This window comes from Pseudorca crassidens, chromosome Y (genome assembly GCF_039906515.1).
Source record: "Pseudorca crassidens isolate mPseCra1 chromosome Y, mPseCra1.hap1, whole genome shotgun sequence".
NCBI lineage: Eukaryota > Metazoa > Chordata > Mammalia > Artiodactyla > Delphinidae > Pseudorca > Pseudorca crassidens.
The window spans coordinates 9,744,525-9,759,803 of NC_090318.1; the positions used below are offsets into that span (position 1 = coordinate 9,744,525).

A 15,279-nucleotide genomic window follows, 5' to 3' on the forward strand; every position below is an offset into this window, starting at 1 on the left:
ATTGTTGTAATGATGTATGTTCTGGTTGTTGATTCGTCTGTATTTTTACTTTTATATTCTTTCTAACATATCTGTTAGTGTCCTAGTGTAATTTTATTTTTTACTTTGTTATTGTTCTTTTTTTGGCCCACCGCACTCAGCTTGAGGGATCTTGGTTCATGAGCCAGGTGTCAGGGCAAAGCTCCTGTGGTGTGAGCTCCGAGTCTGAACGACTGGACTAACAGAGAACCTCAGACCCCAGGGAATATTCACCAGAGTGAGGTCTCATGGAGTTCCTCGTCTCAGCACCAAGACCCAATTCTACCGAAAAGCCTACAAACTCCAGTGTGGAAAAGCCTCAGGCCAAACAACCAGAAAGACAGGAACACAATCCCACTCAAGGAAAAAAAAAGAGAGATGGCAAAAAAATTTGTCGCAGATGAAGAAGGTAAAAACCTACAAGACCATATAAATGAAGAGGAAACAGACACTCTACCTGAAAAAGAATTCAGAGTAATGACAGTAAAGATGATCCAGAATCTTGGAAATAGAATGGAGGCATGGATTGAGAAAATACAAGAAATGTTTAACAAAGATCTAGAACTAAAGAACAAAGACACAGAGATGAACAACACAGTAACTGAAATGAAAAATACACTAGAATGAATCAATAACAGAATAAATGAGGCAGAAGAATGACTAAGTGAGCTGGAAGACAAAATGGTGGAAATAACTGCTAAGGAGCAGAATAAAAAAGAAAGAATGAAAAGAACTGAAGACCATCTCAGAGACCTCTGGGTCAACACTAGACACACCAACATTCGAATTACAGGGGTCCCAAAAGAAGAAGAGAAAAAGAAAGGGTCTGAGAAAATATGTGAAGAGATTATAGTTGAAAACTTCCTAACATGGGAAAGGAAATAGTCACCCAAGTCCAGGAAGCGCAGAGAGTCCCATACAGGATAAACCCAAGGAGAAACATGCTGAGACACACAGTAATCAAACTGGCAAAAATTAAAGACAAAGAAAAATTACTGAAAGCAGCAAGGGAAAAATGACAAATAACATACAAGGGAACTCCCATAAGGTTAACAGCTGATTTCTCAGCAGAAACTCTACAAGCCAGAAGGGAGTGGCATGATATATACTTAAAGTGATTAAAGAGAAGAACCTACAACCAAGATTACTCTACCCCGCAAGGATCTCATTCAGGTTCAATGGCGAAGTCAAAAGCTTTTCAGACAATCAAAAGCTAAGAGAATTCAGCACCACCGAACCAACTTTACAACAAATGCTAAAGAAACTTCCCTAGATGGGAAACACAAGAAAAAGACTCACAAAAACAAACCCAAAACAAATAAGAAAAAGGTAATAGGAACATACATATCGATAATGACCTTGAATGTAAATGGATTAAATGCCCCAACCAAAAGACGGACACTGGATGAATGGATACAAAAACAAGACCCATATATATGCTGTCTAAAAAAGACTCACTTCAGACCTAGGGACACATGCAGACTGAAAGTGAAGTGACGGAAAAAGATATTTGATGCAAATGGAAATAAAAAGAAAGCTGGAATAGCAATACTACTGTCAGATAAAACAGACTTTAAAATAGAGACTGTTACAAGAGATAAGGAGGAACACTACGTAATGATCAAAGAATCAATCCAAGAAGAAGATATTAACAATTATAAATGTTTATGCACCCAGTACAGGAGCACCTCAATACATAAGGCAACTGCTAACAACAATTAAAGGAGAAATCAACAGTAACAAAATAATAATAGGGGACTTTAACACCCCACTTTCACCAATGGACAGATTGTCCAAATAGAAAATAAATAGGGAAACACCAGCTTTAATTGACACAGTACACCAGACAGATTTAACTGATATTTAAAGAACATTCCACCCAAAAGTGGCAGAATACACTTTCTTCTCAATTGCACATGGAACATTCTACAGGATAGATCACCTCTTGGGTCACGAATCAAGCCTCAGAAAATAGAAGAAAACTGAAATCGTATCAAGCATCTTTTCTGACCACAACGCTATGAGACTGGAAATTAATTACAGGGAAAAAACTGTAAAAATACAAATACATGAAGGCTAAACAGTGCACTACTAAATAACCAAGAGATCACTGAAGAAATCAAAAAAGAAATTAAAGAATACTTAGAAACAAATGACAATGAAAACACAATGACCCAAAACCTATGGGACACAGCAAAAGCAGTTCTAAAAGGGAAGTTTATAGCAATTCTATCTCACCACAAGAAACAAGAAAAATCTCAAATAAACATCTAGCCCTACACTTAAAAGAACTAGACAAAGGGGTTTCCCTGGTGGCGCAATGGTTGAGAGTCCGCCTGCCGATACAGGGGACATGGGTTCGTGCCCCAGTCCGGGAAGATCCCACATACCGTGGAGTGGCTGGGCCTGTGCGCCATGGTTGCTGAGCCTGCATGTCTGGAGCCTGTGCTCCACAACAGGAGAGGCTACAATAGTGAGAAGCCCGCGTACCGAAAAAAAAAAAAAAAAGAACTAGAGAAAGAAGAACAAAGAAAACCCAATGTCAGTAGAAGGAAAGAAATTATAAAGATCAGAGCAGAAATAAATAAAATAGAAATGAAGAAAACAATAGCAAAGATCAGTAAAACTATAAGCTGGATCTTTTAGTACCAGAACATAAACAAACTTGATAAACCCTTAGCCAGACTCATCAAGAAAAAAAGGCAGAGGATGCAAATCAATAAAATTAGAAATGAAAAAGGAGAAATCAAAACTGACCCTGCAGAAGTACAAAGGATTATAAGAGACTACTACAAAAAACTATATAACAATAAAACAGACAGCCAAGAAGAAATGGACAAATTCTTGGAAAGGTACAATTTTCTAAGACTGAACCAGGAAGAATTAGAAAATATAAACAGACCTATCACAAGTAATGAAATTGAAACTGAAATAAAAAAACCTTCCAACAAACAAAAGGACAGGACCAGACGGCTTCACAGGTGAATTCTATCAAACATTTAGAGAAGAGTTAAAACCAATCCTTCTCAAACTCCTCCAAAAAATCGAAGAGGGAGAAACACTCCCCAATTCATTTTATGAAGCCACCACCCACCGACACCAAAACCAGAAAAAGATATCACACAAAAAAAGAAAATTATAGACCAATATCACTGATGAACATAGATGCAAAAATCCTCAACAAAATACTAGCAAACAGAATCCAACAGCAGAAAAAAGGATCATACGCCATGATCAAGTGGGATTTATCCCAGGGATGCAAGGATTCTTCAATATACGCAAATCAATCAATGTGAAACATTAACAAATTAACAAACATTAACAAATTATGAAATAAAAACCATATGATCCTCTTAATAGATGCAGAAAAAGCTTTTGACAAAATTCAACACCCATTTATGATAAAAACTCTCCAGAAAATGGGTACAGAAGGAACCTACCTCAACAAAATAAAGCCCATATATGATAAACCCACATCAAGCATCATACTCAATGATGAAAAACTGAAAGTATTTCCACTAAGATCTGGAATAAGACAACGATGTCCACTCTCATCCCTCTTATTCAACATACTTTTGGAAGTCCTAGACACAGCCATCAGAGAAGAAAAAGAAATAAAAGGAATACAACTTGGAAAAGAAGAAGCAGAACTGCCACTGTTTGTCGATGACATGATACTATACATAGAAAATCCTAAAGATGCCACCAGAAAACTACAACTAATCAATGAATTTGGTAAGGTTGCAGGATACAAAATTAATGCACAGAAATCGCTGGCATTCCTGTACACCAGTAACAAAAAAATCAGAAAGAGAAATTAAGGAAACACTCCCATTCACCATTGCAACAAAAAGAATAAAACACCTAGAAATAAACCTGCCTAAGGAGGTGAAAGGCGTCTACTCAGAAAACTATAAAACACTGATGAAAGAAATCAAAGTTGACATAAACAGATGCAGAAATATACCATGTTCTTGGATTGGAAGAATCAATATTGTGAAAATGACTATACTATCAAAAGCTATCTACAGATTCAATGCAATCCCTATCAAACTACCAACGGCATTCTTCACAGAATTAGACCAAAAAATTTTACCATTTGTATGTAAACACTAAAGGCCCTGAACAGCAAAAGTAATCTTAAGAGAAAAAGAGTTGGAGGAATCAGGCTCCCTGACTTCAAACTATACCACAAAACTACAGTAATCAAGACAGTACGGTACTGGTAGAAAAAAAGAAATACAGATCAATGGTGCAGGATAGAAAGCCCAGAGGTAAACCCACACACATATGAGCACCAAATTTACGACAAAGGAGGCAAGAACATACAATGGAGAAAAGACAACCTCTTCAGTAAGTGGTGCTTGGGGGGCTTCCCTGGTGGCGGAGTGCTTAAGAATCTGCCTGCCAATGCAGGTGACACGGGTTCGAGCCCTGGTCCAGGAAGATCCCACATGCCTTGGAGCAACTAAGTCTCTGTGCCACATTACTGAGCCTGTGCTCTAGAGCCCGTGAGCCACAACTACTGAAGTCAGTGCACCTAGAGCCCATGCTCTGCAGTAAGAGAAGCCACCACAATGAGAAGTCCGTGCGCTGCAACGAAGAGTAGCCCCCACTCGCCGCAACCAGAGAAAAACCTGTGCGCAGCAATGAAGACCCATCGAAGACCCAATGAAGCCAAAACTAAATAATAATAATAATTAAAAAAAAACAATCACAGGGCTTCTATAATGCTATTTTAAAAAAAAAAGAAGTGGTGCTGGGAAAACTTGACAGCTACGTGTAAAAGAATGAAATCAGAACACTAACAAACACCATACACAAAAATAAACTCCAAATGGATTAAAGACTTAAATTTAAAACCAGAGACTATAAAATTCTTAGTGGAAAACATAGGAAAAACACTCTTTGCCATAAACCACAGCAAGATCTTTTTCGACCCACCTCCTAGAGTAATGGAAATAAAAATTAAAAAATGGGACCTAATGAAACTTCAAAGCTTTTGCACAGCAAAGGAAACCATAAACAAGACCAAAAGACAACTCTCAGAATGGGAGAAAATATTTGCAAATGAAGCAACTGACAAAGGATTCATCTCCAAAATTTACAAGCAGCTCATGCAGCTCAATAACAGAAAAACAAACAACCCAATCCAAAAATGGGCAGAAGACCTAAATAGACATTTCTCCAAAGAAGATATACAGACTGCCAACAAACACATGAAAGAATGCTCAACATCATTAATCATTAGAGAAATGCAAACCAAAACTACAATGAGGTATCATCTCACACCAGTCAGAATGGCCATCATCAAAAAATCTAGAAACAATAAATGCTGGAGACGGTGTGGAGAAAAGGGAACACTCTTGCACTGCTGGTGGGAATGTGAATTGGTACAGCCACTATGGAGAACAGTATGGAGGTTCCTAAAAAAACTACAAATAGAACTACCATATGACCCAGCAATCCCACTACTGGGCATATACCCTGAGAAAACCAAAATTCAAAAAGAGTCATGTACCAAAATGTTCATTGCAGCTCTATTTACAATAGCGCGGAGATGGAAACAACCTAAGTGCCCATCATCGGATGAATGGATAAAGAAGATGTGGCACATATATACAATGGAATATTACTCAGCCATAAAAAGACGAAATTGAGCTATTTGTAATGAGGTGGATAGACCTAGAGTCTGTCATACAGAGTGAAGTAAGTCAGAAAGAAAAAGACAAATACCATATGCTAACACATATATATGGAATTTAAGGGAAAAAAATGTCATGAAGAACCTAGGGGTAATACAGGAATAAAGACACAGACCTACTGGAGAACGGACTTGAGGATATGGGGAGGGGGAAGGGTGAGCTATGACAGGGCGAGAGAGAGTCATGGACATATACACACTAACAAACGTAAGGTAGATAGGTAGTGGGAAGCAGCCGCATGGCACATGGATATCGGCTCAGTGCTCTGTGACCGCCTGGAGGGTTAGGATAGGGAGGGTGGGTGGGAGGGAGACGCAAGAGGGAAGAGATATGGGAACATTTGTATAACTGATTCACTTTGTTATAAAGCAGAAACTAACACACCATTGTAAAGCAATTATATGCCAATAAAGATGTTAAAAAAAAAAAGAGAGAGACATGTACCACAATGTTCACTGCAGCACTATTTACAATAGCCAGGACATGGTAGCAACCTAAATACCCATCGACAGATGAATGGATAAAGAAGATGTGGCACATATATACAATGGAATATTACTCGGCCATAAAAAGAAATGAAATTGAGTTATTTGTAGTGAGGTGGATGGACCTAGAATCTGTCACACAGAATGAAGTCAGAAACAGAAAAACAAATACTGTATGCTAATGAATATATATGGAATGTTAGAAGAAAAAAAAAAAGGTACTGATGAACCTAGCTGCAGGGCAGGAATAAAGAGGTAGACATAGAGAGTGGACTTGAGGACACAGGGTGGGACAGGGAAGCTGGGACGAAGTGAGAGTAGCATCGTCATATATACACTACTGAATCTAAAACAGTTGGCTGGTGGGAAGCAGCAGCGTAGCACACGGAGATCGGATTGGTGCTCTGCGATGACCAAGAGGGGTGCGATAGGGAGGATGGGAGGGAGGCTCAAGTGGGAGGGGATATGGGGACGTATGTATGCATATAGCTGATTCACTTTGTTGTGCAGCAGAAACTAACACAGTATTGTGAAGTAATTATACTCCAATAAAGATCTATTAAAAAAATAAAGTAGATTTGACTATCTAAAGTAGTCAAGAAATAAAAGAAATCCAAATCAGAAAAGAAGAAGTAAAGCTGTCACTGTTTGCAGATGACATGATACTACACATAGAGAATCCTAAAGATGCTACCAGAAAACTACTAGAGCTAATCAATGAATTTGGTAAAGTAGCAGGATACAAAATTAATGCACAGAAATCTCTGGCATTCCTATACACTAATGATGAAAAATCTGAAAGTGAAATCAAGAAAACACTCCCATTTACCATTGCAACAAAAAGAATAAAATATCTGGGAATAAACCTACCTAAGGAGACAAAAGACCTGTATGCAGAAAATTGTAAGACACTGATGAAAGAAATTAAAGATGATACAAATAGATGGAGAGATATACCATGTTCTTGGATTGGAAGAATCAACATTCTGAAAATGACTCTACCACCCAAAGCAATCTACAGATTCAATGCAATCCCTATCAAACTACCACTGGCATTTTTCACACAACTAGAACAAAAAATTTCGCAATTTGTATGGAAACACAAAAGACCCCGAATAGCCAAAGCAATCTTGAGAACGAAAAAAGGAGCTGGAGGAATCAGGCTCCCTGACTTCAGACTATACTACAAAGCTACAGTAATCAAGACAGTATGGTACTGGCACAAAACAGAAATATAGATCAATGGAACACGATAGAAATTCCAGAGATAAACCCACGCATATATGGTCACCTTCTCTTTGATAAAGGAGGCAAAAATATACAGTGGAGAAAAGACAGCCTCTTCAATAAGTGGTGCTGGGAAAACTGTACAGGTACATGTAAAAGTATGAAATTAGAACACTCCTTAACACCATACACAAAAATAAGCTCAAAATGGATTAAAGACCTAAATGTAAGGCCAGACACTATCAAACTCTTAGAGGAAAACATAAGCAGAACACTCTATGACATAAATCACAGCAAGATCCTTTGTGACCCACCTCCTAGAGTAATGGAAATAAAAACAAAACAAATGGGAGTTAATTAAACTTAAAACTTTTGCACAGTAAAGGAAACCATAAACAAAACCAAAGGACAACCCTCAGAATGGGAGAAAATATTTGCAAATGAAGCAACCGACAACGGATTCATCTCCAAAATTTACAAGCAGCTCATGCAGCTCAATAACAAAAAAAAAAACCAATCCAAAAATGGGCAGAAGACCTAAATAGACATTTCTCTAAAGAAGATATACAGATTGCCAATAAACACATGAAAGAATGCTCAGCATCATTAATCATTAGAGAAATGCAGATCAAAACTACAATGAGATATCATCTCACACCAGTCAGAATGGCCATCACCAAGAAATCTAAAAACAATAAATGCTGGAGAGTGTATGGAGAAAGGGAACACTCTTGCACTGCTGGTGGGAATGTAAATTGATACAGCCACTATGGAGAACAGTATGGAGGTTCCTTAGAAAACCACAAATAGAACTACAAATAGAACTATGACCCAGCTATCCCACTACTGGGCATATACCCTGAGAAAACCATAATTCAAAAAGAGTCATGTACCACAATGTTCACTGCAGCTCTATTTACAACAGCCAGGACATGGAAGCAACCTAAGTGTCCATCAACAGGTAAATGGATAAAGAAGATGTGGTACATATATACAATGGAATATTACTCAGCCATAAAAAGAAACAAAATTGAGTTATTTGTAGTGAGGTGGATGGACATAGAGTCTGTCATACAGAGTGAAGTAAGTCAGAAAGAGGAAAACAAATACCGTATGCTAACACATATATATGGAATCTAAGGGGGGGAAAAAAAAAAGGTCAGGAAGAATCTAGGGGCAAGATGGGAATAGACACCGAACTACTAGAGCATAGACTTGAGAATATGGGGAGGGGGAAGGATAAGCTGTGACAGTGAGACAGTGGCATGGACATATATATACTACCAAACGTAAAATAGATAGCTAGTGGGAAGCAGCCACATAGCACAGGGAGATCAGCTAGGTGGTTTGTGACCACCTAGAGGGGTGGGATAGGGAGGGTGAGAGGGAGGGAGACACAAGAGGTAAGAGATATGGGAAAATATGTATAATTGATTCACTTTGTTATAAAGCAGAAACTAACACACCATTGTAAAGCAGTTATATTCCAATAAAGATGTTAAAAAATAAATAAATAAAGTAGTCAAAATCACAGAAACATAAAGTAGAAAGGCATTTCCCAAGAGGGAGGGTGCAGGGGGGAGAAGTGGTGGCAAGATAGGTTGGAGAATTAGTGTGTAGTGGGAACAGAGTTTCAGTTCTGAAAGATGAAAAAGTTAGAGCTCTATTGCAGAACCATGTAAATAACTTTAACATTAACTGTAAACTTTCAAACAGTATGATGTCACATATTTTTACCACAATAAAATAAATTAAAAATTCTCAGTAAAATATTGACAACTAAATACAGAAATATATACAACATGACCAAGTGAGATTTATTCCAAGAATGGAAGAGTGGTTCATTATATAAATCAGTTATGTTAATACAACACATACATATAAAAAAGGGGAAAACCACATGACCATCTCAAATCATTCAGAAAAAACACCCAAATTTCAACTTTTTCATGATAAAAATACTTAATAAGCTAAGAATAAAAAGGAACTTTCTTAGGAGAGTAAAGACATCAATGAAAAACTTGACAGCTAACATCACATTAGATGAAAGAGTGAAAGTTTTCTCTCCGTACCACGAACGAGGAAAGGATGCTTGCTGTCGCTATCTCTATTCAACATAACAGAGTAAGTAAGCAAAGGCAAATGACACACATCCAAATTGCAAAGGTAGAAGTAAAACTACCTCTTTTTACAAATGACAGGCTCTGATATTGAGAACACCCTAACAAATCCATTCAGAAGCTTAATCCAGCAAAACTGTAAAATACAAAATCAAACACAAAAATCATGTGTATTTCTAGGTACTAGCAACGAACAACCCAAATAGAAAATTAAGAAAACAATTCCACCTAGAATAGCAGCAGAAAGAATACTTTTAAATAAAACCAAGAAGGTGCAATAGTGTCAAAAGAAATGAAAGAAGACCTAAATATAGAAAGAAACCTGCATCACATACTGAAACTTAACATTGTTAACATGTTAATACCACTCAGAGCAATCTATAGATTTAATGTAATTTCTTTCAAAATTCTTTTTATCACAGAAATGCAGAAACCTATTCTAAAATTCAAAGAAAAATGGACTTACTTAAATGTCTAACTAGAGATTTCTCCACAGAGGATATACCATAAGCACATGAAGAGATGCTTAACATCACTAACCATAAAGAAAAATGAAAATCAAAACTACTGTGAGATCCACCACACACCCATTAGGGTGGCTATTATTAAAATGTCAGAAAATAGCAGGTAGGAAAGAGGATGTGGAGAAACTGAAATCTTTGTACACTGCTTGTGGGTGTATAAAATGGTGAAGCCACTGTGTAATTCAGTTTGGTGGACCCTGAGGAAGTTAAACACAGGATTTCTACATGACCTAACAGATCCACTCCAAATTACATGCTAAAAAGACTGAGAATGGGAACTCAAACACGTATCTGTGTTTACAACAATGGTCATAGCAGTACTACTCACAATAGCCCGAAGTAGAAACAATCAAAGTGTCCACCAACAGATGAATGCAAGCAAAAATATAATACATATATAAAGTGAAATATTATAGAGCATTAAAAATGAAGGAAATCCTTCAACAAGCTACATGTATGAACCTTGAGATTTTGCTAAATGAAACACAAGACTAGTATTGTGTAATTCCACTTATATGAGGTACTGACAATAGGCAAATTCACAGAGACAGGATATATATTAGAGGTAAACAGTGGCACAGAGGTTTGGAAATGGGAGTAAGTTACTACTTAATGTGTTTGGTATGATGAAAAATTTAGGAAATAGTGGTGATGACTGCCCAACAGTGTAAATGTTTTCAATGTCCCTTAACTGTTCACTTAAAAGTCATTAAAATGTCTAATTTTTTGTTACAAATAACTATACACTTTACCACAATTAAAAAACTGTAAAAGAAATTTAAAAATCAACAGGGGCATTTTCCAGAGATGAAAACATATTTAGGTTAAGTGAAAAATATTAAATACATGTTTCCTAAATATCAAAGTGCTAATGTAGACAAGAAAAAGGTTTCCTTATTTGACTTCTGAGATAAATTTTGATCAAAATTAATTCATGTCTGCCTAAAAGAATAAGGTCAGACTTCTCACAAAACAGCAATAAAAAAAAATCACTTACTTGCTGGGACAGTGCAACAGTAAGTCAATGATAAATGTCTGCCAGTCCTTTTCTTTACTAAGTGCATCCAGGGCTGTTGGAATTAGAGCAAAACATAATGTCATCACTTCCAATGCTTCACAGCAAACCTGTTCATCTTCCATGTCTGGCCCATTGCTTGTATTGGTGGTCTGTAAAATTATGATGAGGAGTAAATTACCAGTGATACAGTTAGGACAAAGTCACAAACCTTCAAGTTAGTATTTAAAACTTATGTATACTCACTAAAGACCATTTGTCTTCAGCCTCTTCACCTGTAGCTTTTGAGACCCTTTGGAATATATCCCAAAGAGGATTAAAGAAGTATGCTCAGTAAAAGCTAAGAATTACTTCCTTGTTCTTCTGGGTGTAAGTGGTGTACTTCTGCATTAATCATGATTCCTTTCTAAAGAATAACTCTGGCACTGTACTTGGTTCTTTGATTAGTTTTCTTGTACAGCGTATGTAAAATGCCATTTTAGTAAAAAAGCAACTAGCTTACACAAATGTTGAGGAAGGTTATAGAAGACTTTTCCAACCTAAAATATATTCAAGTTGGTAGCTAATAATTTATAATCTGCCACTACTTATCAAAAAAATAAAATCAGTATAATATACGTCTAGAACAGAATAGTCATTCAAATATTCCAAAAAGGAAGCTCTACAATTCCATTAACCACTTTCCTCTCTTAAATATACAGAAATGACTATCAAAGACAAGTAAACAGAATAGAAAATCAAAGAGCTAAACAAAGTCTCATTTCTGCAAATAATTTGCTTAATCAAATGAGAAACAGGGATAACACCTAAATGGTAGAAACCGTTGCTGCTTTTGAGTGCTATAAAAGAAGCAAGTAAAGTACTTGGACGTCATAATTCCACAAACTTGAAGAAAGAATAATAATTAAAGAAAACTGGGAAAAGCAAATTCTTTATGGCGTAACTATATTCAACTCAATAAGAGATTAAAAAAGTTTTAGAAAAAAACTGCCTTACAGTGAGATCTTGAAGTAGTTTATTTTCAAAATAAAATTTTATACATTCTCATCCTAACTACAGAAGTTTATCTTAAACCATTAGATACACAGTGATTGGTCTTTAAAGATGGCAGACAAGATGAAAAATTTAGTCATATACATAATTAACATGTACACAAAAGGAATGCACTTCTGTAATAACTCTTACCATCTCATAAATTTTAGTGATTTCTTCATTTGGGCTAAATACTAGCTCTAATGTCCCACATCCTGATGCCCAGATGATTTTTTGTATAGCTCTAATTTCACAAATATCAGGCATATATCTTGAAGCCTGAAAGAAAATGAGTAATTAAAGTGCTGACAGAATAAAATAACTATGACAGTCTATGCTATCTTTAAGATGTGAAGAAGCCTTGGTCCTGCAGATGCAAACTATTATATATAGGATGGATAAACACCAATCACAGGGAACTATATTCAATATTCTGTGATAAACCATAATGGAAAAGAATGACAAAAAATATACATATATATATATATATGTAAAACAATCACCTTGCTGTACAGCAGAAATTAACACATTGTAAACCAACTATACCTCAATAAAATTAAAAAATAAATTAATAAAAGAAAAACAAAGTAGCCTTGGTCCCATGTTTTTTTGGATCTTAACGTCAAGTCATACAACATATACAGACAGGGCTTCCCTGGTGGCACAGTGGTTAAGAATCTGCCTGCTAATGCAGGGGACACGGGTTTGAGCCCTGGTCCAGGAAGATCCCACATGCCGCAGAGCAACTAAGCTCCCGTGCTACAACTACTGAGCCTGTGCGCTACACCTATTGAGCCCACATGCCACAACTACTGAAGTCTGCGTGCCTAGAGCCCGTGCTCTACAACAAGAGAAGCCACCACAATGAGAAGCCCAGGCACCGTAATGAAGAGTAACCCTCACTCACCGCAGCTAGAGAAAGCCTGCGTGCAGCAACAAAGACCCAATGCAGCCAAAAAGAAATTAATTAAAATAAATAAACTAAAATATATATATATATATATACACACACACACACACACACACACATATACACACACACACACAGATGAAGCAAAATCATGCTTATCAGCTATAGCCACAATGTAGGCTTCAGGTTAAGATCTAATCTGGCTTGAACATATTTCATAAGAATTTTACAAACACAGAAACGAAATTACCCAGCCATTCCACTCCTATGTGTTTACCCAGAAATAAGAAAACATGTGCCAAAGAGGCACTTGTGACTTACTGGTGATTTTCAAAATGGCTCTATTCCAAATAGTAAAAAAACTAGGAATAACACAAGTGTTCATTAACAGAACATGTAGGATGACCATAAAGTGTAATATTGCTCAAAATGGATAAAGTATTGACATATAATACAGCACCGATAAATTTCAAAATCATGCAGACTGAAATAATCCAGACACAAAGGAGTATACAATTTTTTTTTTAACTGGATAGAATTTTTACTGGCATTGCCTTGATTCTACAGATCAATTTGGTAACTTACACTTTTACCATATTGTCTTCTACGTTACAGAAGACTCCATGTATTTGTCTTTAATTTCGTTTATAATATGATTTTATTTATGTAAAATTTAAGAAAATGATTACTACTCTACAGTGACAAAAGCAGCAGTAAATGCCTGCAGTAAGGAAGAGAAAACTTTTGGGGCTGACAGAAATACTCTGTTTCTTGACTGTATCATTAATTTAAACATTATGTCAAAACGCAGTGTATGTTTTATTTTGATCTAGTTTATGCAATATATATTACAGCTCAAAAGGCCTGTTTAAAAGTTTTTAAAAAGTACTTTCTGAAGTACTGATGTTAATATGTAATAGTAAATACAATTTTAGCAAATTTTAGTTAAAATAAGAGAATCTAAAGTGATACTCTCAGAATATTCAACCTCAGGTTGTGATATTCATAAGTAGAGACTGTGTCAAGAGTAATAAAAAATAAGCCAACCAAGGTCCCAGAACTTTCAAAGTATGATACTAACCTCATCAGATATTTGTTGAGCAAGACGTATGGATACATTTCTAAGCATGCACTCAGATGATGGGTTAGGAATGCTCTGAAGGGCATTTTGTAGCACCACTGCTTGATCATGAGTAATGTGGTTAATCTGAAAAAAGTTAACCTTTTTACTTGGGAGTAAAAAACTTGTACATGATTAATTTCAAAAAATTTGTACATAGCAAAAACCCAACCATTTGCTCCTCATCCACCATCACTCTCTGAGGATGTCATCCTTCTACTTATCTACTGTAGAATATATGGTGCTCAGCATAAAAAAGCATTTCAGATTGCCAACCTGTAGACTGACTCTGTTAGTTGCCTTTTAAAAAGTGACAATACTCCTCTGCAAACTCCAATTTCACATGAATTCAACTGTTTCTACAACTATGTTCACTTTCACTTGCATGACATAATGACACAGCTCTGAACTTTATAGGTCTTTATAGGTCTCTAGCAAAATCCTTTATAGGTCTATAGACTTTATAGGTCTCTAGCAAAAATCCTTTTCCCAGGCCTCCTACTCAGCAAATGACCATGCTTGCTGTGATATGACTAAGAAAACTGAGGGTACCAAATAAACAGATTTTCAACTTCTTATCATCTAATCTCTAAAATTATTTCTCTCACTTCCTTCCCTTTCAGTCTTTAAAATGGTTTTTGTATTTTGTTCATAAGTACTTTGTTAACTGTGCTCTAAACACACATCACCAAAAATGTGCTGAAGTCTCCCCCATCCTCTGTATATACCTTTCTTTTACAGTCAAGTTTTGGTAAGAAAATCTTTTCAAAAATAGATGTTTTAAAAAATTCTAAGAGTTTGCAGAGGTGTTCCTACAGTCTCTAGGTGGACAACGAAGACTGACTAGGTACAAGGCTTCCAGCTCTTCTCTCTTAACTTCAAATGGGACAAGTTTAACTTTTTGTTTAATCTTTTGTTATTTATTATTATGTACATATTAATTATTTAAATCCTTCCATAAGTATTTGAAGATCTACTTGCCAGGTGCTACTACATGAGATTTCAAATAAAAAGTGAATGTAGCACAGGTGGTATAAGTACAGTTTCAGAATAAGTACAGTAGCATCTTCACAGAGTTAAAACTCTCAGGTCCTTTTTACTATTTGGGTCAAGTTATTTCACC

The 15,279-nt window shown here is 36.2% G+C and overlaps 1 protein-coding gene across 4 annotated transcripts in view; it reads right to left on the bottom strand.

Moving 5' to 3' along the window:
- Positions 1-15,279, bottom strand: part of LOC137217798 (ubiquitin carboxyl-terminal hydrolase 9X-like) — a 145,172-nt gene that overhangs the window by 44,169 nt on the left and 85,724 nt on the right. For 3 of the 4 annotated variants that reach the window (XM_067724757.1, XM_067724758.1, XM_067724756.1), the window contains exons 24-26: positions 14,118-14,243; positions 12,280-12,405; positions 11,077-11,246 (exon numbers count right to left, since the gene is read on the bottom strand). In XM_067724757.1, the coding sequence (XP_067580858.1) occupies positions 11,077-11,246; positions 12,280-12,405; positions 14,118-14,243 (422 nt within the window). The remainder of the gene's footprint in view (positions 1-11,076; positions 11,247-12,279; positions 12,406-14,117; positions 14,244-15,279) is intronic. The other variant, XM_067724759.1, reaches the window with a different exon arrangement.